This window comes from Choloepus didactylus, chromosome 9 (genome assembly GCF_015220235.1).
Source record: "Choloepus didactylus isolate mChoDid1 chromosome 9, mChoDid1.pri, whole genome shotgun sequence".
In the NCBI taxonomy this organism is placed as follows: domain Eukaryota; kingdom Metazoa; phylum Chordata; class Mammalia; order Pilosa; family Megalonychidae; genus Choloepus; species Choloepus didactylus.
Window position 1 is genome coordinate 108,945,426 of NC_051315.1, and position 27,989 is coordinate 108,973,414.

The window sequence follows — 27,989 nt, forward strand, 5'->3', positions numbered from 1 at the left end:
CATTGCCAGTTTTTAAATAGCTTTATTGAAATATAATTTTCTACTATGAAATGTACTTACAACTACAATTCAATGATTTTTCATAAATTATTATAGAGTATCATCACTGCAATCCAGTTAAAGAATATTTCCCTAACCCCATAAGTTCCCTTTACCAGTTTGAGGTCAGCTTTCCTGCTTCCTCCACCACCTTAAGCAACCACATTCTATTTCTGTAGATTTGCCTTTTCTGAGTATTTCACATGAATAGACTCCTTCAATATGCAGCCTTTGGCATCTAGCATCTTTCAATTACCATAATGTGTACATTTTTTAATTAGAGAAGTTGTGGGTTCCCACATACCACCCTTTTATTAACACCTTGCATTGGTATGGTGTGTTCGTTACAATTGATGAAAGTACAATTTTTATAATTGTACTGTTAACTGTAGTCCATGGTTTAACTTATGGTTCACTGTGTTGTGTAGTTCCATGGATTTATTTTTAATTTTTATTCAAGTAACATATATACAATCTAAAACTTCCCCTCTTAACCACATTCAAATATGTAGTTCAGTGCTGCTAATTATGTTCACAATGTTGTGCTACCATCACCTCCATACATTACCAGAACGTTTTTATCATCCCAAAAATAAACTGTAAATTTTAAGCCTTAGCTCCTTATTCCCTATCCCAACCCCATCCCCTGGTAACCTGTATTCTAGATTCTGACTCTGTGCGTTTGCTTATTCTAATTATTTCGTATCAGTGAAATCATCCAATATTTGTGCTTTTGTCTCTGGCTTATTTCACCTCAACATGATGTCTTCAAGTTCCATCCATGTTGTCACATGTATCAGAACTTCATTCCTTTTTAAGGTGAATAATATTCCCTTGTGTGTATGTACCACATTTCGTTTATCCATTCACCAGTTGATAGACATCTGTGTTGTTTACAGCTTGGGGCTATTACAAATAATGCTGTTATGAACATTTACATACAAATCTTTCTTGGGTAGATATCAGGGTATGGAATTACTAGGTTATGTGGGAAATTTATGTTTAACTTTTTAAGAAAAAAACTTTTTAAAAGCAGCTATGCCATTTTACATCCCCACCAGCAATAAATGAGAGTGCCAGTCTCTCCTACTTGCAAACACTTGAATTGTCAGTCTTTTCAATTACAGTCATTCTAGTGGCAGTATATTCATATCTCATTGTGATTTTAATTTGCAGTCCCTTGAAGACTGTTGAGGTTAACCATCTTTTCAAAATTTATTCATATCTTTTGCCCATTTTTGAATAGAGTTGTTTGTCTTCCTATTATTAAGATGTGAGTGTGCTTTATATATTCTGTACACAAGTCCTTTATCAGATATATGATTTGTAAATATTTTCTCCCCATCTGTGGCTTGTCTTTTCTTTTTATTAATGATGTCTTTTAAAGTGTAAGCATTCTTAATTTTGATTAAGTACAGTTTATCTGTGTTTTCTTTTAGGGAGTATGCTTTTGGTATCATATATAAGAAATCTTTGCCTAGCTCAAGTCACAAAGATTTTCTCCTTTTTCTTCTTCTGGAAATTTTATAATATTAGTTCTTACATTTAGGTTTATAATCCGTTTTGAGTTGATTTTTGTGAATGGTGTGAGGTAAGAGTCTATAGAGTCATTGTTTTGCATAGGGATGTCCAATTGTCCTAACACCATTTGTTGAAAAAATCAGTTGACCTTAAATATAGTCGTTTATTTCTGGTCTTTCAATTCTGTTATATTGATCTATCTATATGTCTGTTCTTATACCAATAGCACACTGTCTTGATTACTGTAGCTTTATAGTAAGTTTTGGTACCATGTAGTGTAAGTCCTCCAACTTTGTTCTTATTTTTAAAAATTGTTTTGGTCATTTTAATTCCTTTATATTTCTGTATAAATTTTAGGTTCAGCTTTTCAATTTACACACATACACACACAAATCCTGCTAGGATTTTGATAGGGGTTGCATTGAATCTTCGGGATAATTAAGGAAGAATTGTCATCTTAACAATACTTTGTATTCTAATCTATGTATACAGAATAATTCTCCATTTATTTATATCTTATTTACTTTCTCTCTGTAATGTTTTATAGATTTTAGTGCACAAGTCTTACATTTCTTTGTTAAATTTATTGCCAACTGAATGGAATTGTATTTTTAATTTTATTTTTGGATTGTTTGTTACTAGTATATAGAAATATAATTGATTTTTTGTTTATTGATCTTGTATCATGCAACGTTGTTAAACTTGTTCATTAGTTCTAGTAGTTTTTTTTGTGGGTTTTTTGTTTTGTTTGTTTGTTTCTTTTGTTTTGTTTTTTGCCTGCTTCTTAGGATTTTCTATTTACAGGATCATATTGTCAGTAAATAAAGACAGTTTTACTTCCTCCTTTCTAAATTGTATGCCTTTAATTTTTCTTGATTGCACAGCCAGAGCCTCCAGTGCGATGTTCAAAAAAGTGGTAAGAGTAGACATACTTGCCTTTTTCCCGAACTTATTGGAAAAACATTCCAATTCAGTCTTTTGCCATTAATTTATGACATTATTTGTATGCTTTCTTGGTTGCTCTTTATCAGGTTGAGGAAGTTTCTTCCATTGGCTGAGAGTTTTTGTTATGAATGGGTGTTGGGTTTTGTCAGATGCATTTTCTGTGTCTGTTGAAAATTTCATGGGGTTTTTTGTTCTTCTATTACTATGGTATGTTATATTAATTGATTTTCAGTTGTTAAACCAACCTCACTTGTTAAACCAATTCCACTCGATCATGATGTGTAATCCTTTTTATATGTCCCTAAATACATTTTGCTAATATTTTGTTAGAATTTTGTATGTAATGTTCATGAGAGATGCTTGTGTTTCATTTTCTTTTCTTGTGATGTCTTTATCTGGCTTTAGTACCAGGAAAATATAGCCTTAAAAAATAAGTTAGGAAGTATTCTTTCCTCTTTTTTTTTTTTTTTTTCCTGAAAATAAGTGTAGGATTGGTATTTTCTTCTTCAAATATTTGATAGAATTCAACAGTAAAACCATCTGGGCCTGCATTCTTTGATGGAAGCTTTTTAATACTAATTCAATTTCTTTACTTTTTATAGATCTAGTCGAACTTTCTGTTTCCTCTTGAGTTGGTTTTGGTAATTTGTGTCTTTACAAGAATCTTTCCATTCCATCTAAGTTGTCTGATTTATATTGGCATATCATTGTTAATATTAATATTCCCTGATAATATTTTTGATTTCTATTGGTTGGTAGTGATGTCCTCCTATTCCTGATTTTGATAATTTGTATCTTCTCTTTTTCTTGATCAGTCTAGCTAAAAATTTGTGTATTTTGCTTATCTTTTCAAGAAACAAACTTTCAGTTTTACTGATTTTCTCATTTATCTTCCTTTTTATTTCACTGATTTCCACTCCGATCTTTATTATTTCTCTTCCTTCTGCTTATTTTCAATTTAATTTGCTCTTCTTTGACCCTTAGATTATTTAGAAATGTGTTGCTTAATTTCAATTATTGGGCATTTTCCAAATTGCTTTCTGTTGTTGGTTTTTAATTTAGTTCTGTTGTGATTGGAGAACATACTTTGAATGATTTCAGTTCTTTCAAGTTTACTCTGACTTGTTTTATGTCCTAGCATATAGTGTATTCTGCCAAATGTCCCATATGGTCTTAAGAAGAATGTGTATTCTGCTGTTGTTAGGTTGAGGGTTCTGTAAATTCAGGCCACAACCAGATCTTTTCCCTGAGGTCCAGACTTGTATAATCAACTTTATGTCTTTCTCTTCTCAGCAAATGGCAATTTCTTCCAGTTGTTCAAGCCAAAAAAAACTTGAAATCATTCTTGACTTCTTTCTTTGACTCATACCGTACATTCAAATCATCAGCAAAACCTGCAATTCTATCTTTAAAATATGAGTGTCGTTCAAATCTGTCTTTGTTTATTTCTTCTAGTTGTCCCCCATGATGTTTTGAGTATTGAAAACTATCTGCCTTGAGATCTTGTGGGCTAGTGAGACCTTTATAAATTTTGCCTTTCGTAGCCTCAATAGCATGTAATCAACAGCCTCAAGTGAATTTCTGTGGGGTACCAGTAAAGAAAACATTGTCAGCTCTGGTAATGGAGTGTATTTGAAGTAAAAGTGTTTAGGTATTGGAATTTTAAGAAAAATAAACTTAGATACATGTTTTGCAAGAATGTGTTTGTGTTTCTGAGTTCTCCATCTCATAACAAGCTTACTCAGTACAGAAAAAAATGTATAGATTTCAGGAAATTGTTAGAGCACAAATGTGATTAATAGTGAGTAATAAAGATCAATTTGCATTACTGACAGTAGATATTTTAGTATATTGAGTCTTAGGTCAATGTTTGCTGATTTGGAAAATTTATAGGTTCATTATTCCCTCTTTTCGTTGTTTCTTTTTTTGTGCCATTCTTTCTCAAGCACATTTTTATGTTTGATTCATTATTTATCACATATACCTAAAGGAAAATATATTTTAAATATCTAAGATTGGATTAGCCCAGAATTTTCCCCATTCCTACTTACTCCAGATGGGCTATAATGAAGCCAGCAAGATTAATACCTTGACATTTTAAATGTATGGAATTACAGGATGCATAGAATCCACAAACCAAAGATAAGATTTGCCTGTAGCAAATCTGATTCAAATTGGTAGATCTGCTTGAGGAAAGTAGATGAAAATATATAATTTCTAAGGTCCTTTTTACTACCCCCCCCCCCCCACTTTAAGCATATGAGTTATAAGCAGAAAGAATGAAGTATATGATACAGAAAGAATAAAACAAAATGGAAACTAAAAGGATCAATGAAATAGAAACATTCTGAATTTTACATCAGTAAATGCCAACAAATGAAAAATGTCTTCCCATTTAGAACTCACTGAAAACAGAAACAATTGTTTATTATCTACTACTGTTATAGTCTTTTATATGTTTCAGTATGATGTAATTGCTCCTTAGACTTGTCTTCATTAAAAAAAAATTAGTGCATGCTCATTGGAAAAAATGCGAATAGTAATATAGTAGTATCTGAAGTTAGAAAGGGAAAGTTTGCTTCTTCATCCTCCCCCCCTTCCAAATACCCATCCATATCCACATTCTCTATTTTGCTTTCTTTCTCCTTCATAGGAACAGCCCTGTTAATTCTGTTCATGCTCTATGTTGTGATCAAGATGGTTGTCTTAGAGTGTGGTACATTTGGTTATAGCCATGGTTAATATATTTTTGGAGAACCCTTCCTCTCCTACCCCTAGTGGGGTCAAGCAATTTGATCTAAGAGGAGGAAAAGAGCTTGCAACAGGATAGTCTGTGGCTAAGACATACCTAGTAAGCAACAACAGCAAATAGACATGCTCACTTGCAATAGTCGTGGCAGTGTTGGAAGTGAAGTCTCATCCCCACACCCCTGCAATGCCTCTCTTACATAGCCTGATATATTTTGGGTATGTATTACTCCCTTAATGTCTTCCACAGAGCTTTATTTTAATCATTTTCATCTCTGAAAGATTAAGCAGTAGTTGATACAAGCGAATTCTAGGCTATCCATTCTCCTCAACAATAGCTCACACAGAATACAGCATTTTGAGTTTAAATTGAAGGAACAACAAAAAGACATCTGTGAATATACAGCTTGGTCTTCTTCTTTTTAGAGGTGTAAACCAGTAAGGCCTGGACCATTTGTTCATCTACTCAGCAAATGTTTGTTTAATGCCTATATGTGCCAGTCATCATGACAAGACACAGACAATAAGCAAATAAGAAAATACATGTCAGGTGGTTATAAAAACTGTAGAGAAAAATCAAAGTGGGATAGGGGATAGGGAGTACTGGGCTGAGATGGACTTGCAATTTTATGTAGGGCATTAGGGAAGGCCTCACTGATGGGGCATCATTTAACAGAGTTGAGGAAAGTAAGGGAGGAACCATGTAGATATCTGTGGGGGAGCTTGGCAGACAGAGGGAGTAGCATGTTCCTCTAAAGCAGGAGTGTGCTTGGTTTCACTGAGGAGCATCAGGGAGGCCAGTGTGGCTTCACTGAAGAGCATTCAGAGAGAAGTAGGGGATGAGATCAGACTGGTATGGGGGCATCATAAAGGGCCTAGTAGGCCTTACTCTGAGTGGAATAGGAAAACACTGAAGAGTTCTAAATAGAGGATAATCTGATCTGACTTATGTTTTAAAAGAGGCTCTAGCAGCCATGTTGAGAATGGGCAAGGTCGAAATAATCAGATGAGTTAGGTGTTAGAAGGCTACTGTAGTACTCCAGGTAAGGGAAGTAGTAGTGGAGGCTGTGAGAAGAGGTCAGATTCTTGTATATTTTGAAGATAGAATTGGCAGGTTTTGCTGATGATTTGAATGTAGGATGTGAGACAAAGAAAGAAGTCAAGAATGATTTCAAGTTTTTTGGCTTGAGCAACTGGAAGAAATTGTCATTTGCTGAGAAGGGAAAGACATAAAGTTGATTATGCAAGTCTGTACCAGGGAAAAGATCTGGGTTGTGGGTATAAATCTGGGAGAAGTCAGCATAGAGATGATGTATAAAGCCATGAAGGTAGATGAGATCCTTGAGCAAGGTTGAGATATGGAATCAGGTGAAAGAGTTAGTTAGGTGCATGCACAGTTCATCCAAGACAATATGGATACAGGTGTAGGTGGATAACCAGTAGGGGAAGAATTCATGGGGGAGGTTGGGCTGTAAAAGGCTAGTAGGAGAAGGCCCAAAGAAAGGTATCTCAAGTGAGGCAACAGCCTAAGTGATGACATGTTCCCAGTGCTGTTGGTGTTGGTAGAATTTTCCCCAGAAATAAGGGTTGTTTTTGTTTGTTGTTGTTTGTTGAGTATTCTTTTGGATGAGCATTTCTGGCCACTTTGTACCCATTTCTAATTCTCTTTTAATTTTTAAACTAATTCAGTTCCCTCAGGTCTATCTCTTCCTTTCCATCCTATCATTATCCTAATGCAGACTTTCATTACTTCATTATTGCACAGTTCCAGTGGCTTATATTAATGATCCTTAATGTTCATCTCTTTCAGTCCATCCTGTATGTTTGTACAGATTTAGCTTCTTATAGCACAGATGTGATCACAGGTCAGTCTTTCTCAATCACTCCCCATGTTTGTGAAATCAGTTCCCTACTCAAGCCTTTCCATAGTCTGGCCCCACTCTGCCATTCCAGACTCATTCTTCCACATGTTCCCTCTGTGAGCCTTATTCTCAAACCATGCTGGATTCTTGCCAATACCCTTGTGACATTGGCTTTCTTTCCTCTCACCCCCAACCCCATACTGAAGAAATCACTGATTTCAGAGTCAGTATATCTTTAGATACTGATGCCCAGTCATAGTTTTATTGTAGTGTGGTTCATTATCAAACATGCTTGAAGAACCTAAGATGGCTGCTAGGAGAGACAGGGCAAAAAAGCACCTCTATGAAAAATACTAGATAAAAGCCAGAAAGTGATCCAGAACACCAGTTCCAGCAATGCACCAGCTGGACAAGATGTGCTAAATCCACAGGGACCATGCACTTGGTGAAACAAGGAGTCTGCGTTCTGAAACCAGTGAGTAAGTCTGCTGAATATCCAGCAGCCATGCTGTGGTGTGGGGAAACCGTGGGTTGGCGTTTGGAGGCAGACTAGTTCTTTTTTAAAAAACCCAAAAGCAGCTGCAGATATGGCAGTGAGAAACACAGAGTGAAGCATGGCAGGAACGGGCTGTGCGAACGCCTCAATATCTGGCATGGAAAGTAGCCTTTCGTGTACCTGCTACTAATTGTCTTGGAGCGAGGAAGGCAGAGGCGAGCCAAAGGGGGAAAATGACCATGCCCCTTGCAGCCGTCTTCCTAGTGGGCTAGGAATGCTCCTGCCTGGCGCCAGCACCACAGCCCAGAGCCGCGCCAAAAAACCCAGTGTGACAGGAAGTCTTTCCAGCAACACACACACACGCCACAATATCGGGCATGGACAGTAGTCTTTTGTGCACCCACAGCTAATTGTCCCAGAGCTGGGAAGGCGGAGCTAGCTGTGCAAAAAGGGGGAAATTAACATGCCCCATACAGCCATTCTTACAGCAGGCTGGGAGCATACCTACACATCTCTGCGGCCCAGAACTTCCCTTGAGGGATGGCGCGCACTTGTGATGTAACACAACCTTCCCTCAGCAGAGGCCCTAGAAGAGCTTAAAGAAGAAATTTCAAGAGTAAATAAAAAAAATAGATGCTCTTATGGAAATAAAAGAAACTGTTGACCAAATTAAAAAGATTCTGGATACTCATAGTACAAGACTAGTGGAAGCTGAAAAACGAATCAGTGACCTTGAGGACCACAGAATGGAAAATGAAAGAACAAAAGAAATAATGGGGAAAAAATTGAAAAAATGGAAACGGACCTCAGGGATATGATAGATAAAATAAAACGTCCAAATATAAGACTCATTGGTGTCCCAGAAAGGGAAGAGAAGGGTAAAGGTCTAGAAAGTATGTTCAAAGAAATTGTTGGGGAAAACTTCCAAAACCTTCTACACAATACAAATACACAAAGCATAAATGCCCAGCGAACTCCAAATAGAATAAATCCAGATAAGCCCACTCCAAGACATATTCTGATCAGACTGTCAAATACTGAAGAGAAGGAGCAAGTTATGAAAGCAGGAAGAGAAAAGCAATTCACCACATACAAAGGAAACAACATAAGATTAAGTAGTGACTACTCAGTGGCCACCATGGAGGCAAGAAGACAGTGGCATGACATATTTAAAATTCTGAGAGAGAAAAATTTCCAACCAAGAATACTTTATCCAGCAAAGCTCTCCTTCAAATTTGAGGGAGAGCTTAAATTTTTCACAAACAAATGCTGAGAGACTTCGCTAATAAAAGACCTGCCCTACTTGAGGTACTTAAGGGGGCCCTACTGACAGAGAAACAAAGAAAGGAGGGAGAGATACGGAGAAAGGTTCAGTACTAAAGAGATTCAATATTGGTTCATCAAAGGACATTAAGAGAGAGAGGGGAAAAATATATCTGACAGACATAAACAAAAGGATAGTATGGCTGATTCAAGAAATGCCTTCACAGTAATAACATTGAATGTAAATGGATTAAACTCCCCAATTAAAAGATATAGATTGGCAGAATGGATCAAAAAATATGAACCATCATACAAGAGACTCATCTTAGATACAGTGACACAAAGAAATTGAAAGTGAAAGGATGGAAAAAATATTTCATACACGCTACAGCCAAAAGAAAGCAGGAGTCAGATAAAATAGACTTTAAATGCAAGGATGTTATGAGACAAAGAAGTCCAGTACATACTAATAAAAGGGGCAATTCAACAAGAAGAAATAACAATCATAAATGTTTATGCACCCAGTCATGGTGCCACAAAATACATGAGACAGACACTGGCAAAACTAAAGGAAGCAATGGATGTTTCCACAATAATTGTGGGAGACTTCAACATCACTCTCTCCTATACATAGATCAACAGACAGAAGACCAACAAGGAAACCGAAACAATCTGATAAATGAATTTGATTTAACAGACATATATAGAACATTACATCCCAAATCACCAGGATACACATTCTTCTCTAGTGCTCATGGAACTTTCTCCAGAATAGACCATATGCTGCGACATAAAACAAGCCTCAATAAATTTTAAAAAATTGAAATTATTCAAAGCACATTCTCTGACCACAATGGAATACAATTAGAAGTCAATAACCATCAGAGACTTAGAAAATTCACAAACACCTGGAAGTTAAACAACACACTCCAAAGATGCTACAGTTGGTCTACCATCAGTTGTACAAAATGACCTCCATTTTTTTTGTGTGTTCTCCAAGTGTTGCTGGCTAGTGGTAATTGTTTTGTTTCCATTGTTAACTTGAACAGAGCAGTGCTTGGGCATAATATAAATTTGAATTTCTGAATTACAGCAGACTTAATTCTCTGGTTCTTTGCATCAGTTCATAAGTCTTAGCCCATCAAAGAGGTGGAGAAATAGATCATCTCTGTATCTTGAGCTTAGGATGTTATAAAACTTCTTCACAAAATCAGAGAAGGATGGAAAAAACATGAAAGAAGAAAGGGATCGGAAGGATTCTTAAGGGAAACCACAAACACAGGGCGCTATTATTTATGTTTTTAAAAGAATTTGCCATATGAAATGCCATTTAAAATTTCTGGTACCTGATACTTCCTTTCAAGAAGGACTCAATTTTTTGAGGCATCATAAAACACTATGTGCTGCCTCCCGCTCCTCTAACAGTCACAAAAGGACACATAACCAGTGGCTGCCTATGTCTCTCCTTGATGAGGAGTCTGACTCATCACTCACTCGTATCTCTTCAACTGATACATGAATTTCAGTTCTGTTCAATTACCAACTTTTAATTGGATCCCATTGCCAGATTGGTCTCCTGTTCCAGAGTATTTCTTCTTGGTTGCACTGTTACTATGGCTACTGGGTTTCTTCTGCTTACTTCCTACATTTAATTTGATGGCATCCACTAAGGTATAAAGCTAAACAGTTACTGTAAAATGGCTACAGTACCAAACACTGTCATCTTGCCTTCTGCCTCACTCCTACTGCCCATCTTGACTGAGATCAAGTCTGGATGGTAAGGATTTTAATTCTTCTAGATCAATTTTATTTCATTAAGCCTCATTAAGTTTTTGAATTCTAGGACCGTAGAAGATTGTAAAGACCCTCTTTTTCTTCCCACCTGGCCTCCCAACTTCATGCCCAATAATTACCTCTAGGCATATGGCACAATCATTACATAAACCATCCAAAGAGATCACTTCCTCGTTTGATGAGAAGGTCTTCCTTTAGTATTTTTCTTTTATTAACATAATTTTGTACCCTAAGTGTACTTCATTTACTCCTTTCTGGAATTAGGGGAAATTAATAACACTAAAGAGTAGATAGTTAACTGCTATATGCTTTGTAAATATTAACTGATGGCCTTCAAGGTTTATGGAACATGTTTAGTGGGCCCTTTATGGTTAAATTGAATGTTTTTAATAAGAAGTTAAAAGACCATTGAATACCATGGAGCACATCCATTGACCAGGAGACTCAAAACTTTCCGGCTGACATAGGAACATATCTGGTTATTGAAGATGAAAAGTATTATTCATCCAGCAGAATGAAGACATGTGATAGTGTTTGTTTATGTAAAGTGAGTTTATAGCTGGTGGGCCAACTGGATGTTGTTTCCTAGTTTATTAACCTACACTACCATCTTTGTTCGACTGAGCTAAGGCCAAGAGTCCTTCAGTATCATTCTTCCTGTGGCTACAAAGTAGGGCTCACAGTTAGCTTAATAAACAAACAAATAAATAATAAATAAATAAATAAACAAGCTAACAAGCAAAAATAAAACGAGAGCGATCTCACAGTCTGCAGGAATGGACTCTGTCAATAAAGACTTTGCATTTACTCTGCTCCTTGTGCCTGGGGTTTTAATTTAACACATCAATGAAAAGGCAGCATTTATAAAGGAGGGAAAACACCCAGCAGGACCTACTTTTATTAGTGTGATTTGTAAGAAATTACTACATTTAATGAGAAAATCGTTAAGCATGAAAAAATGGGTTGTGACTAAACTTGTAGAGCTTAAGCGGTGAGGTTTTAATTGAGTTTTTTAGTTATTGGTAAGACTGAAATAATAATAAAAATTTTAAAACCAGGGCTGCATCTGTACTGTTGAGGTGGTCAGTGCTTTATATTGCCTTAGTTCAATTTCCTGTGCCACCAGTCATGCATAATATTATGACGATGGGGTTCTGCTCTGTGTTGTATCTACTGACCTCTTCTGTCCTTCAAAAGGAGGCTGGCAACTTCTTTTAGCTGCTAGATGAGCTGCAGGTTTGGGGCAAAGAGCACAGAAGACCTATGTCTACTTCATAGTCCAATTGTTTAAAAAAAAAAAAAACAAAAGACATTTTAAACATCATTTTCAGGTACGTAAAGCTTATGTTTTTTTCCTAGTTCTGTTGCCACCCAGTGATTTCTTTTTCCCCAATAAGATTTTTTTATTAAAGACTTCAAAACTAAAAAGAGGAATTCCAGAGCAAGGAACACAAAATTTAGAGCAGATTCTTCTTGGATCTTGGATCCAAACTCCAACAAGGATATTTAAGAAGTCAGCATATCTTTTGTCATTTAAAGGAAAAATATTTAGGATAACTTCTTTTTGTGCTTAAATTTTTAGAAGTACATTTGATTTCTGAAAGGACATGAATACCATGGAAGTGTTCAGTCCCTTGAAGTACCACTAGTTTATTCTCATCATCTGCACAATTATGTGGTAACCCTTTGCTGTGTTTCACCATGTTAAATCTAAGGAAAGGGACATCTGTGTAGCCTTTCCTACAAGTAGAAGTGAAAATCACATTTTTAGTATAATTTCCTTTTTATAGAAATGAAATTTTTTTAAAGAATTAAAATGCCCGGTAAAGGCTTTAAATATGCTTATGAATCTTTTCAATACTTTTAACTGAATATCATTGCATCCTACCTTGCTAGAAAAAAAGAGAAAGAATAAAACACTATAAATCTTATATTTCCTTATTATTTAAATTAAATATTACCCTGATAATTTCTGTCTCCTGGTACTATCCAGTGCATAAAATGGGTTGAACCTCTCTGAGTTCTTAACACACTATACCTGGAGGTCCTTAAATTGGCTCCTCACCCTTCCCCTGTTCTCCTGGATCAGAGGGGCAGGGTGGGGGTGGAGCTGGACCCTGTACATTGTATTTCCCAGGCTCCCTGTCAGTTGATGTCTGACTCGGTTTAGCCAACCAGAGACTAGTGGACGATTGGTGGGAAGTAGGGAGGGAGGAGGAGGCCCCAGTCTGTCTTTCTCCCTTCCGTGCTGGGCAGCATCTCTGGTCCTTTGGGGCTTAGGCTCCCTTAGGACATATCCCTGAGTTCTGGTTACACCCCTCTTCTTTCCCCACACACCAAGGAGTACTACAGCTTCTAATCTCTGGGTTATGCTAATCTCTGGATTATGGCACCATTCCCAGTTTGCTTTACAGTTCTTCACCACCATCACAAAAATTTCCTGCATTAAATTTCCTGTGTTAAATATTCAGTGATTTCTCTTCTTCTGATTTGACCCTGCTGATACACACACACACACACACATGCACAACCACACACAACCCATAATGATCACTTTGTGTCGTATAGTAAAGAAACAAAGGAAACTAGTTGGTGGTCTGTTTCTGTTTTAGTTGCCCCTATTAAAACCCAGACTCCCTTTCTCAGCATCAGGTGAAATGTCACTATCTAAAACGATGATTTCATTAATTTGCAGTGGATTTAATTGATGGCTGACTAGACTACTTGCTTAGAGTTTTATTTGCTGATGGATATTACTTCTTTTTATTCTCTTAATAAATAATGACTGGCCTGACCATATACTTATTTGATATAAGAGCTTGATTTTTATTTGTTTTATAAAGATGGCTTTGTCATTGGTTATACAAATAATTGTTAACATTTCAAAATAATATAGCTGCTGGCATCTGCAAAATGTGCAGCTTTTCAATCAGTAACATTTCCATGAGGCACTGAGATAGAAAACTTGAGTTGGGAAACATCTTGAATGATGCAAAATCATTTGCAATGATGTTTCAGTTCTTTATATGCAGCATGTGACAGATGAGTGAACCTGCTGGTTTTTTGGCCCTGTCAGATGGAGGGAACAAACCACAATAAATAGTTTCTTTTCCACTTTGTTGGGAACAGCTTTGCAGAGAAGGGAGGTAGACAACTATGCTCAGCAAGTAAATGTAAAGTCAAAGGCAGGCAAGCACATGACCCTGGGTGAGTTGGCCCTTAGGACCGTGCAGCATGGAAGGAGGTGTCAGTTTTGCAGGATTTTGGAGGTTGTTGAATATTTTCTCTAGAGAGGGGCAGTATGCATTTCAGGTTAAAGAAGGAAACTCTGACTTTTCCTGCTTACATAACTTCTAAATCTGGATAACATTTTGCACATAACATTAAAGTATTATTGTATTGATCCTAATTTTCTATATCAACCTCTGTACTCAGGTAAAATGCTGGATTATGCATAGTGCCCATATATAAAACCTCAGAATCCAATACTTATTTTTTAAATACTCCTTGAGATAAGTGACAGCCCTTGGCATGAGTTAGTATCCCAATAGGGATGGCCTTTCCAGTGGCCATTTTCTGTATTAGCTACTAATGAGTATTATTGAGTCATTGACTAATTCTGAAGAGCTTTTTGGTGAATTATAATTGGGACTCTGATTTACTGAGTATGAAGACTGACAGACCGTTCATCAGCTGTATACTTGATGAATAAAGAAAGAAAAGCACCCCGATGATCACATTTCCTTTATAGGGAATGGGAGATGGGGGGTCAAAACATAATCTGTCCAAGGTAGAGTATTATTTTTGTCAGCCATTTATGCATTTTACTTTTATTAAAAATGACAAGGAAGTGTGAAATGGCTACTGAACTTTGAAAGGAAGTCTCTTGTCCACATCCCATTCTGATACTCAGATATTAAAATATTATCCTTATATTTAAAAAATAAAATACTTTTAGTAAATAAAATATAAAATATTTTATAATATTTTAAATTCTATATATAAACTGGTTCCTTACAGTCAGTGAAACAAAATAGTCTAAGTAGAGAGACAGAATTCAGAATCATCAGCCAGATGCATAGGCCATGTAAGTGATTATTCCTAGAAGGACAAAATGTGGTTTTCCATATTCTTTAGATGTATTGGAAGTTTGAATTTGTTTATCTTCCTGTGTTCCTTTACCTTCTGGAGGAAAGGACGGTTTAACATGTAAATAAGGAAAACTAAATCTAAAGTGGCCCACAGACACACTAGGACTTCATTCTTAAATGGAAACTGCGTTTAGAGACTCCTACCTTTTTTTTTTTTTTCCCTTATAACCTCTTTCTTACATCATTTTTACAAGTAGATTGTTGGCTTTTGCATTTGCTTTATTTTAGTGTCTTTTGAATCTTCCCCTTTAAGACAGCAGTTGTGTGTGTGTTTGTGTATTAGTGTTTTAGTGTTGTTCCATCAAATTTCAGGGTAAAATGGGTCAGGAAGCTATGTTTTGCAAAGCAGTTCAGTACCTGGCTAGTTGTTTCATGGGCTCCTCCTCACAGTCCATGGATCTAAGGATTCCCCAGATTTCAGTGCATATCCTCTGTTCTCTTTATATTCTTCCTTACAAGCTTGATGTAATGATTTTGGCACAGCAGACAACTCTCTTCTTGAAATGTTCTCTTACTGTGATGCTGTTTTCTCCTTTCTCTCTGACCATTCCTTGTTTTGTTTCTTTTCAATTCAATTTTATTGAGATATATTCACATACCATACAATAATCCACGGCGTACAGTCAGTTGTTCGCAATACCATTATATAGTTGTGCATTCATCACCACAATCAATTTTTGAACATTTTCATTACCACACACAAAAAAGAATAAGAATAAAAATTAAAGTAAAAAAGAACACCCAAAACATCCCATACCCCCCATCGCTCCCTATTATTCATTTACTTTTTTTCCTCATTTTTCTATTCATCTGGATAAAGGGAGTGGGAGCCATAAAGTTTTCACAATCACACAGTCATAGTGTAAGCTGTATGGTTATACAGTTGTCTTCAAGAATAAAGCCTGCTGGGTTGCAGTTCAACAGTTTCAGGTATTTCCTTCTAACTAATCCAGTACACTAAAAACTAAAAAGGGGTATCTATATAATGCATAAGAACAGCCACCAGAATGACTTCTCGACTCCATTTGAGATCGCTCAGCCACTGAAACTTTACTTTGTTTCATTTCTCTTCCCCCTTTTGTTCCAAGGAGGCTTTGTCAATCCCGTGATGCTAGGGCCAAACTCATCCCCACGAGTCGTGTCCCATGTTGCCTAGGAGTCATGCCCCACGTAGGGGGAAGGGCAGTGAGTTTACCTGTAGAGTTGGCTTAGAGAGAGAGGCCACATCTGAACAATGAAAGAGGTTCTCTGGGGGTGACTCTTAGGCACAATGTTAAGTAGGCTTAGCCCCTCCCTTGTGGTAACAAACTTCGTAAGGGCAAGCCCGAAGATCAAGGATTCAGCCTTTTAGGTTGGTGGTCTCCAATGCTTGTGAGAATATCATTAATTCCCCAGATGGGGAAATTTAATATTTCCTCAATTTCCCCCAGTCCCTCAAGGGGGCTTTGCAAATATATTTTTATTCTCTGCCTAAATTACCCTGGGATGTATTGGGGCTTCACACTAACCTCTACAAACCAACCAGATTTCACTCCCTATTCAATGTTCCATGTAATTATGTTGTTTGAATAAACTGACCATACAAGTTAAATTGTATAGTGTGTTACAAAAATTATAGATTTTTGCACCTATAATAATAATCTCTTCCTTTGGTCTCACACAGAAGTTGAAGTTTTTAAAACACCATCAATATCGCCCTATACCCTTTAGCCTGATTTACCTTAGTCCTAACTAAGTCCATTTCGTTCATATGTCTAATTGAAGTCTCATCTCTTTTTTTCAGACTCTTTTAACATTTGCTGTATGGGGTAATGCTGACATTTATAGCTGCCGGACTCTGGCTCTGAGTCTCAGGTGTCGCACAGATACCCAAAGTTCCAGAGACCAACCAGGTTATACACAAAGAGCTCAGCATTGCAGAATTTACAAACAGCCATTACAACTCAGGAATAGATGTGACTGCTGTATAAGGGCTTACAATCTAGGAACCTTGACAGTAAGCCATCCCCTGATAACCTGTGCTCTCAGACTCAGTTCTCAGAGTTTGCACATTATAGTTAGTCCATATTAGTGAGGTATTGTAATGTTTTTCTTTTCATTTCTGGTTTATTTCACTCAGTATACTATCTTCAATGTCCATTCACGTCACAACTTCATTCCTTCTTGTAGCAGCTCAGTATTCCATTGTATGTATACACCACAGTTCGCCATTCTGTTCATCAGTTGATCTACCCTTAGGCCACCTCTATCCACTGCAAATTGTGAATACTGACACCATAAACCGCACCATACAAATGTCTATTCATGTCCCTCTTTTCAGTTTTTCCAAGTATATACCCAGTAACAGCGTTGCAGGACCATATGGCAACCCTGTGCTTTTCTTCCTGTGGAAACAACACACTGCCCTCCAGATGAGTTGCACCAGTCTACTTCCCCACCAACGGTGATTAGGTACATCCCTTCCTCCACATTTTCTCCAGCACACGTATCCCTCGGTTTGTTTTTTAGACGGTTTTACTACTCACGCACCATACATTCCATCTTAAGTAAACAGTCATTGATTCCCTGTATAATCACATGATTATGCATTCTATATAAGGGCATTTACATTTCTTCCACAAAGAAAGAGGAAGAAGTGAAAAAAGAAAAATGGAAAAAGAAAAAGGAAAAAATGACAACTAAAAAGCAACAAAAGAAAAAATAAAATTAAAATAAAATACAATTAAAAAAATTAGACACCACCACCAATGCCAACAATCCCATATCCCTCCCTTATATCCCCCTCTTACAGACATTTAGTTTTGGTATATTGCCTTTGTTACAATTAATGGAAGCATATTACAATGTTACTGTTAACTATAGACTCTAGTTTACATTGATTGTATTTTTTCCCCCAATACCATCCCATTTTTAACACTTTGCAAAGTTGACATTTGTTCTTCCTCATGTAAAACATTCTTATATTTGTACATTTAATCACAATCATTGACCACTCTGGGTTTTACTAAGTTATATAGTCCCAGTGTTTAACTTCAGTCTTTCCCTCTGGTGTCCTCCGTGCCTCTAACCTTCCTCTTTCAACCATACTCACAGTCATCTTTGTTCAGTGTACTTACATTATTGTGCTCCATCATGCAATATGTGCTCCATACCTCTCTCTCCTGTCTTTTTCTGTCTGCCTGTAGTGTTCCCTTGTATTTCCTGTAGAGCAGGTATCTTGTTCACAAACTCGCTCAGTGTCTGTCTGAGAATATTTCAAACACTCTCTCATTTTTGAAGGACAGTTTTGCCGAATATAGAACTCTTGGTTGGCAGTTTTTCTCTTTCAGTATCTTAAATATATTATACTACTGCCTTCTTGCCTCCATGGTTTCTACTAAGAAATCCTCACATAGTCTTATCAAGCTTTCCTTGTATGTGATGGATCACTTTTCTCCTGCTGCTTTCAGAATTCTCTCTGTCTTTGACATTTGATAATCTGATTATTAAGTGTTTTGGTGTAGTCTATTCGGATCTCTTCTGTTTGGTGTATGCTCTGCTTCTTGGATCTGTAATTTTATGTCTTTCATAAGAGATGGGAAATTTTCAGTGATTATTTCCTCCATTATTGTTTCTGCCCCTTTTCCCTTCTCCTTCTGGGACACCTATGAAACGTATATTCGTGTGTGTCATGTTCTCATTCAATTTCCTGAGACTCTGCTCATATTTTTCCATTCTTTTCCCTATCTGTTCTTTTGTGTGTAGGATTTCAGATGTCCTGTCCTCCAGTTCATGAATCCTTTCTTCTACCTCTTCAAATCTGCTGTTGTATGTCTCCATTGTGTTTTTCATCTTATACTATGCCTTTCATTCCCATAAATTGTGTCAATTGTTTTTTCAAGCTTTCAAGTTCTTCATTGTGTTTGCCAATGTCTTCTTTATGTCCTTCATCTCTTTTACCGTATCTTCCCTCAACTCCTTGATTTGATTTTTAGATTGATTTAGTGTATTTGCTTAAAGATCTTTAATTAGTTGCTTTAACTCATTTGAATTGTAATTTTGTTCCTTTGACTGGGCCATATCCTCATTTTTCCTAATATGACTCCTAATTTTTTGTTGCCTAGGCATCTGGTTTTCTTGATTACCCCAATCAGGTTTTCCCAGACCAGACAGGTCTAGGTCTCAGGAGAAAGATGTAATCAGTGTCAAGTTTACCTGAGGATGAACCCCAGCAGGTGGTCCGACTTTCCTCTGAGACCTTTAGACTCCCTACTTTTCCTATCCTGTCCAGCAGGTGGTGCTTGTCAGCCTGCAGCTCCACACCGGTGTAAAGAGGTGCAGTGTATTTAATTCGCAGTGGACTCTGTCCTGGCCAGGGGCCAAGGGTGTCAGAAGCCAAGCTTAAGTTGTTTCTCTTCCCCTCTCTTCCCCAGGCCCTAGGGTCTGAATTCTCTGAAGGAGGGCAGCCACTTGAGCTGGGCACCACCTTCCTCTTTTCTTAGGGAAGATACACCCTTTAGGGAGTTGGTCTCCTGCACCTGAATTCCTCCTTTGTCTCTCTGACTCTGTTAACTCCATCCTTGCCTGGCTCAGTGCTAACAATTGAAAATGCCTGAGGCTTTCTCTGATGAGCTACTTAGAATGGCAGAAGAAGAAGAAAAAGGAAAAAGAAAGAAAGCCCTTTTTCAGAGTCAGTACCCAGCCCCCCAGTTTCACTAGTCGACCGGTGTTGGTACCCCATTCTCTGTGCCCCTTTTCTTAGGACACAGCCATTTGCCAGTATTCTGAGCTTAGCTGTCTCCAAAAGCCTCTGTTTTTATTTATTTATTTTTTCATCAGCCCCGCCCCCTCACAGTCGGGAGAGACCTCAGGATTCCTTTCGTGCATACTCCGGGTTTATCTTTGCTTCTACTTTGTATTCAGTTATCCAAATTTCTTAATTAAAACTTCAGTTGGAGTTTGGCTGAGTTACTTTCCCTCGCTCCAGGTAGCCTCCTCCTTTTTTCCACAGGGAAGTATTCCAACTCAGCATTCTGTGCCAGTGGAGGAGGGGTGCCAGCTCCTCAGTTTGGGGAGCTTTACTTACAGTTCTATGCTGCAATCTCAGCCATTCCACCCATTCCAGACTGGTGTACAATGTTTGTCCGGTCACAAACGTCCCTAAACATTGTTCCAGACTATTAACTAGTTGTTCCTGGCTATTTAAACTAAATTCCACAGCTCTCTATGCTGCTATCTTGCCCCACCTCTGTGACCATTCCTTCTTAGCCTCCTTTGTCAGCCCCCTTGCCTCTCTGCAACCTCTAAATATTGTAGCTCCTGAAAGGCTTGGTCTTGGATCCTTTTCTCTTCTTCTTCTCTACTTCTAAGGAGCCACACTGTACCCTGCCTCAGAACCCTCACACTTCTTATTTTCTCCTCTTGGGACTCACGTCCCTCCAGTCTTTTCCTATCTAATTCTTATTCCTTCTTTTTCTTCCTGTACTCCCCTCCATGTACTCTCTGCTCTAGTTACTGAACCATTTGGTTTTATCCAAACATACCCTATGTTTTCCCATCTCCATTCTTCATATTTTTGCTCATTCTGTTTCCTGCTGTATGATGACCAAATTCTGTTTATTATTGCTCAGCTAAAAAGCCATGTCAATTCATGAAACTTTCTGTAATCTCCAAAGATTTTTAAACTTCAGATCAGTTGGTATATTTCCAGAACATCCATCATCCTCTTCATGCTTGCCTTCTGTTACTATTTTTGTGTGTATGTATTATATTCCTATTAAACTGTAGGCTCCTCAAAGGCAAGAGTTTTATCTTAAACTTAATTATGTCCCCCACAGAACATAGCATAGTGTCTTTTATATAGTAGTTACACAATAAAGATATACTAGGATAAATTTATGAAAATAATCACTAAACCAAGCAAAGAAAAACATATTTACACTGAAGCTTCCTAAGATTCCTCATTCTCATTTTAAAAAGAAAAGAGGAACTTGGAGTCTCTGTGATGTCTGTCTTTGGCTTATGTTCTAGTTTCCTGGCCACTGAAACAAATACCATGCAGTGGGTTGGCCTAAACAACAGGAATTTATTGGCTCATGGTTTTGAGGCTAGGAGATGTCCAAAATCAAGATGTGATGAAGGCAGCACAGTATCAGTATTATGGGGCTGGCTGCTGGCAAGCCCTGGTTCTTGGCTTTTCTGTCACGTGGCAGTGCACATGGTGGCCTCTCCTGGCTTCTTTGGGTTCTGGTGACTTCTAGCTTCTTCCTGTGGCTTTCTCTGTGTCTAAATTTCATAATGTTTATAAAAGACTCCAGTGATAGGATTAAGACCTAACCTGATTTAGTTGAGCTAACACCTTAACTTAAGTAACCTCATCAAAAGGTCCTATTTACAAGGGCTCACACCCATGGGAGTGGATTAAGTTTAAGACCATGTTTTTCTGGGGTTCATAGCTCCAAACCACCACAGCCTGTAAAGGCTCTTATTTGTGCCTAGAAAAAATATAACTGCAAGTGACCTTTATGTCCAAGTATCTGAGAAAGTAAGCTGCTGTTAAGTGGTATACAAAATAACAAACATTTGTTACTTCACCTTTCTAAGCTGAAAAAGGGAGATAGCTTCTATTGCTTTGAGCTTCTTGTGGATGGTTTTCTGCTGTCTACTAATCAGGGATGTATTATTTACCTTATTCAAAAAGACCTGCCTGAACATTCTTTCTCTTTGGAAATTAATTCACTGCCGCAGGATACATTGGTAAAGATTTCTGAAATTGCAGGGCAGTGTTTAGCTAATCCCTCAAGTTTGTGAAGTGCTTGGTTATAATGTAGATCATAATCTTCTAGTTGGTAGAAGAGATGAAGTGAAGAGATGAGGTGACTACTATGGATATTTTTCTCTTGCTGCAAAAATTTCTTCATTAGAAAAGATTGCAACCAGTTTTTTAGTCCATTCCACTGCTGTAGGATCCTTGGGAAATAATTAGGTGCTGAGTATCATGTCTTTCAGAAGGCACTGAGCAAGGCTCAGGTCATTGTGAGTCATAGTTGCAGCTTTATGGGCGATCGCTTAGAGTAGCTTGTTTTACAGTGTACACATACACGTTGTAACTGTTGGAATGCCCAGATTAGGCCATGATTATGGCATACCTGCAGTCTTAGGCTATCGACCATTCAGCGTAAATTGCTAAACAATCAGGCTGTGGGTGGTTTCAGGGGACAAGCGGGGAGTGACCCTTTAGGCCATGATTTATTCTTCTACACACATTGTAAGGGTCAGCTTTCATCTGCTCAGCAAATTAAGTTTCCTGATGATTTTTGTTTTACATTTCTACTTTCCTCTGCTCTTTTTCGTACTGAAGAATTTTTTTGTCTCTCTGTTTGTGAGGCAACCTCAAGTTGTAACCTTTTCTTAGCCACCTTGGAAATGATATTATTAATGTATTTCCTCTTTCTGTAGCAGTTATGACATTGTTTTCTGACAATTTTTGTTTATTAGGTTTTCATGGTTTGTGGATTGCTGAACAACATAGAGAATATTCATGTCCAGCTGGAGCACAAGATAATGTTACTAATGATTTCTCAGTCTAAAGGGATATTATCAAATTATGATCAGGGCTGGTGTTTTCTAATTTGACCTGGGACTGGTAGAAGATGCGGTGTCCCTGCCTTATTGTTTTTCCTGGCCTGACACTGTTTGACAGTTATCCTGAGTAGAATTAGGGAGAGAGACTAAAGGTTCTGTTGTCTACGATCTTATCAAGAAAGGCAGTTTTGAATTGTCCAAATGGCCCCTAAATTCAGGGGGAAAAATCAAAAGCAGCAACAACAAAAACCCAAGTGTTTGAAATCCTAAAAGGCACAGTTAGCTATCATTTTAAACATTTTAGAAATGAAATTTTATTTCTTAATAAATATCAAGAAGGATTACACAACCTTCTCAAATCAGTATTGGAATCAGTATTTTGCCTTTCACCTCCCGTTTGCCACCCAGCCTCTTAAAAAAGTATCACGGTTGTGCCTGACCAGGAGGCTCTTGAACCATAATATGTACTCATTGGCATGCAAACAGAATCATACACTCTAACAAGCACCACTCAAATCTAGGAAAATAAATTTATTGTCTTATGTTCCAGTGAGTCACCAGCTAATAAGTCACATAGAGCAGTTTTTGGATACTAATGAAACACCATATTTTATGAAGAGCATGGACTGCATTAGAGCCTTCCGGGAAGAGGCCATTCAGGTAATGCTATTCTAGCTTTCTTCTCTTCTTATGCAGCTGGCCACTGTCATGAGGGAGAGACAGACAGTATGCCACAAACAGGTGTGGGCTTTCGAAATTATGGTTCTTATTGCAAACAGCAATGAATGCCAAGAAAGGTAGAAATAACTAAACTCATTTTACTATAAGTGTCTTTTCTGAGGAGAAGTAAAGATGGGTGAGTGGGATATTTTATCCCTAAGAGTTAGCTGTTTGTTACACAACAACTCTGGCTTTGTTCCTATTTAGGGAACCAAGGAAATTTCCTTTGTAACTTCTGGTGACCCAATCATCATTGTAAAAGATGGGGCTATTTTAGGGAATCTGGGGGGAATATATTTTGGTCTAATTATGGGGAAAGAATTTATGAATTTAGGGATCTGAATGCTGGTGTGAGTGTGCGGGCAGGATGGAGGTGGAGAACACTCAAAATTAAGTTTCGAGCCTGCTCCCAAGGTTTTGTGTTTATTTGTTTATTAGAAATTTTTAGAAAGCACTTTTGAAATTTCCTAAATTATTTCTAGGCTTTTATACCTCTAGACAAGAGGTAAGCAAGTTTTAATTGGATAGTACATTTTTAAAGTAGGCACAGTTGTCATGCATGTTAGTTCTTGTGTATGTGCTTATTAAATATTTGCTGAATGAATTAATAATGTTGGTATGATTTAGACACTTATAAAGAATGATAAGAAAATGAGAAAATTGTTAAAATTAGAGTAGAATAAGAGATTCAGAAGTAGATGACCCAAATCCTTACAGATAAAAAGCCAAAATTCTGGAAAAATACAGGCAAGATAAGACTAAAGATGTCCCAGTTGGGTGGAAAAATTTGGTTGTAAAGAAAAGGTTGGTGAAAATATAGTTTTTTTTTTCGGCACTGATCCAGGCTACATGGAGTGTGTGATAACAGTTCTATGCACTGTTGCCACCACATGTCCTTAAAAGTGCCAGATCACTGGGTTTCTTTAAAAACAGTAAAAGTTAAATTTAAAAAAAAAAAAAAAAAAAGAGGAAGAAAGATTTATAAGACAGTTGGGAAAATGTGAATATTGACTGCTTATTTGCCCCTATTAAGGAATTATAATTAAATTTTTGAGTAGTGTGATAATGGCATGTGGATTTGATTTGTTTTAGAGAATCCCTGTCTTTTAAATATGACTTACTGAAATATTGATAGATGAAATAATATGAGATGCTTCAAAACAGTCCAGGGTTTGTTGGGGAAGAAGAAGGTAAGGGTGTAGATGAAAAAGATTGGCCAAGTTGATAAGTGTTGAAATTGGGTTAATAGGTTTATGAGCATTCATTAAACTATTCTCTGTTTTTGATTGAATTTGTCTATATTAAAAGTTAAAAAATAAAACAAAATACCAGGGCACTAAAAACACTGTATGGCTCTGTGAGATGCTGGACCTTCCATGTATAGAAGGATTTCTGGTTCCAAACAAGTATGCTCTGTTTGATATGCCAGTTTCCCATTTACAAAAGAATGTTTTATTTATTTATTTTGCAAGCGTGGTGGATTCAAAATATAGTGCTTTGGTCTGGAGATGAATTTATTTTTGTATTTGTTCTGAGTTGAGTTGTCTCCCCCATACCCCATGTCCCACCACAGTTTTCAGAGGAGCAGCGCTTTAACAATTTCCTGAAAACCCTTCGAGAGAAAGTGGAAATGAAACAATTAAATCATTTCTGGGAAATTGTCGTTCAGGGTAAGGAGTCGTTTGTCTTTTTCTCCAAATACTTGTGCTATTTTTTTTTTCTAAATATAATTAACTATAAATATACATTCTAAATATAAATTAAATTATACAGTGTGTCATGCAGGGACCCAAAGACTTTCCTTTTGGATATGGGAAATGCTCAGGATTCAATAAACTCAAAATAAGCAGAAACACAAAGTGGTAAATAAAAGTAAACCTATAAATCCCATGTCAAACTCTGTGGTGTGACCTGTTTCCAGGTCTGTTTGTTAAATGAAAAAGCTGTGTTTGCAAACATTGCCCCCTTTCTCAGATTCTTAGGCCATTCATTCCTGCTTGAACCCCAGCACTTGGGTTGATCTCAGCCACTTTTGCCTTCCTGCTGCTAGTTGTTCATTACCACATTCTTGGGCCTTCCATATCAGCAGACCAACATCTTCACGCACCAAAGCCCCTCTGTGCCTCACTAGTCACAGTGACCAACTGAAATTAAACCCAGAAAGAAGGCAACACACATTCTTTGAGTTTTAGTCTTGAGGTATGATTTCTTTCATGCCCTTTGCCTATTTTTTTTTTAACCTGGCTTGATTTTCTTTCAGGACCAAGTATAAAATTTTACTTATTAAAATATATACTGTGAAAACAATGGATGTTGAAAATATGTGAAATTTTTCACTTATACTAGGGCCAAAAAATTAGTTTCAACTTGCCTTTCTTTGCAAATTATGTATAAAAGGTGTTGAATACCTTTTTCTCCAAATGTGCTATTTTTTTTTCTAAATATAATTAACTATCAATATACTATCCAGCTTCCAACAAGTAGCTTTTCATCACACAGGCAACCATTTCCCTGACAGTTAATTTTTCAGCCTTTTAACTTCTACACCAGGGAATGAAAGCAATTAGAGCAGGTAGTGAATGGGACTTACTCAAATCACTTTTGTGTCTCTGTTGCTGACCCAGTAGATGAAAGAGATTGGTTTCGGTATTTATTGAATGCCTTCAGCAGATTATTTGCTGAAAAGAAATTTACAGGACATACACAAGATACATATTTTCTGTGAGCTTCTATCCTATTGAGAGAATACACATGACCTGTGCCATTTCTAGATACAAATGGATGTTAAATGCAAGTGCATTTCTGAAAGTGTATCATTCATCAGTCACTTCCTCAGTACACTTGAGGAAGAAGAGAAACTAAAGTAAAGGGTAATTTTTTCTATCCTTGATTTGCTCTCACTGAGCTAAAATTGATGTATTGTGCTAAATAATAGGCATGCTCAAAGTAAGAGATGTTTCCTCCCAATCTTAGTCCTTAGCCATTCCATCAGTAACACTGCTACAAGTCAAAATAGCTGCCGATTCGTATATTGGGTACCTAATGGATTTGGACAAAAGTATACATACATACAAAAGTCATCACATTTATTGAGCCTTTGCTGTGTACTACATTGACAGGAATATAAAGATGAATAAAATCTAGTCCCTGCCCTCAAGAAAATTATAATCTCTTAGGAGAGATAAAATATGTACAATTAGTTATACAAGATAAGATGAGATCTATTTCAAGGACATAGACAAAGGGACCTGAGAATTCTTATGAGGGAGAGATTATTTCTCTCTGGAATTGGTCAAGGAAGCCTTCATGGAGCAGGTGACATTTGAGATGTGACATTTATTTTGCACAAACAAAACTAAAGAGAGGATTATATAAAGTGGAAGGAAAAATGTGACTTAAGAAACTCAACAACTCAGTGACATAGCACCAATATGGTTTTAAAAGTCTCTGGTGTGAAGGTGGGAGCATGTGTGATGGAAAGGAAAGATGGGATTAGGATTGATTCATTATGTTTGGGTTTTACTGTGTGAATTACTTTTTAGATGGAATTACTCTGATCACCAAAGATGAAGCCTCTGGAAGTTCTGTCACAGCTGAGGAAGCCAAAAAGGTACTGAAGGATAAATCCTGGTCTTTAGATGATTTAGTACAGACAGTGAGCAGTACTTTCTTGATGCCCATTCTTCCTTGAAGAAGTTAAATTTTAAGGATAACAAAAATTAGCATCCATTCTTTAGTCAACCAGTAGGCAAATTGCGTCAGTAGCCTTATGGGAGAAATTGTGATTTCACTCAGTTTCTCATAGGCCATGGTTATGTGTCTAGAACTCACCCATAATCTCTAGAGTTACTGAAGTTCATAGTATATACAAAACTTAGCCTAGGCTTTGGCAAAGGCTATGGAATCCATCTTGCCCATTGATTTCCCACCCTGGCCTTTCACTAGTCATTTAGGGTACATTTTTTTTTTAAAGATACAAAGCCCCACCCTCCAGAGATTCTGTTTGTCTGAGATGGGTCTTGGGCATGGCTTTGATTTTTTGTGTGTTTTTAAAGCCCCTCAGGTGATTGTAATGCACAGCAAGATAGAGAACCACTGGTATTCCAGCATAAGGGACATCCGGGTGTTTTCTGTAAAATACCCCATATTTCCAAACCTCGTGACTTTTTAATGACACAAATAGGAAGGCCAGCTTCCCCCTGCTTGGTATAGGAGTATTGAATCTGGTTCAGCTTTGAGTCAATTACTTGTGGCTACATGTTCAGTAATGCCTCATTATGCCTCAGGTTTGAAGTGGACTTTTAGTGAAATTAAATTGAATAGCTCAAAAATGTAGAGCGGATTACATTCAGCTTCATTACAGTCACTGATTGATCTCGTTCTGCTAGCACAATACCAGGCAGCCATCAGTTACATACTAAAGCCTCCACAATCTGCAAGAACTGTGCCAGATAAGACACCATTCCTGCCTCCTAGAAACTCAAAGCAATGGGTTATAGTATAGGGTAGTGAATACAATTACTAAGAAAATGAAGAATCAAAAAGTGACTGTATACACACTGAGAGAAAGCTTAGTCTGGGGCTCACAGGCAGGACTCTGAGAGAAAAATGGAGGAAACAAGGCTGTAAGTGTTTGTTCATATGGCTAAATTCAGGCCAAATTATAAAATCTCTTGAATTTTCAATTCAATAAAGACATTTGGCAGAAATCATGGTACTGTATGGAAGAAAAGTTAATCAGAATATACAGAAAATTTTATTAAGCACTGCCTGGTGTAAGGGTTTTATTCAAGAACAGATATGGTCCCTGCTTTTAGGGAATAAGAACCTGGAATTTTAGGAACATGCTCTGAGAGGCTGATCATTATCTAAAAAGGGGTTCCATGG

General features: G+C 37.2%; 1 protein-coding gene across 3 annotated transcripts in view; it reads left to right on the forward strand.

Moving 5' to 3' along the window:
• Positions 1-27,989, forward strand: part of XRCC5 (X-ray repair cross complementing 5) — a 103,999-nt gene that overhangs the window by 66,807 nt on the left and 9,203 nt on the right. For all 3 annotated transcript variants that reach the window (XM_037849507.1, XM_037849508.1, XM_037849506.1), the window contains exons 17-19: positions 22,933-23,042; positions 24,676-24,772; positions 26,645-26,712. In XM_037849507.1, coding sequence (XP_037705435.1) covers positions 22,933-23,042; positions 24,676-24,772; positions 26,645-26,712 — 275 coding nt within the window. The remainder of the gene's footprint in view (positions 1-22,932; positions 23,043-24,675; positions 24,773-26,644; positions 26,713-27,989) is intronic.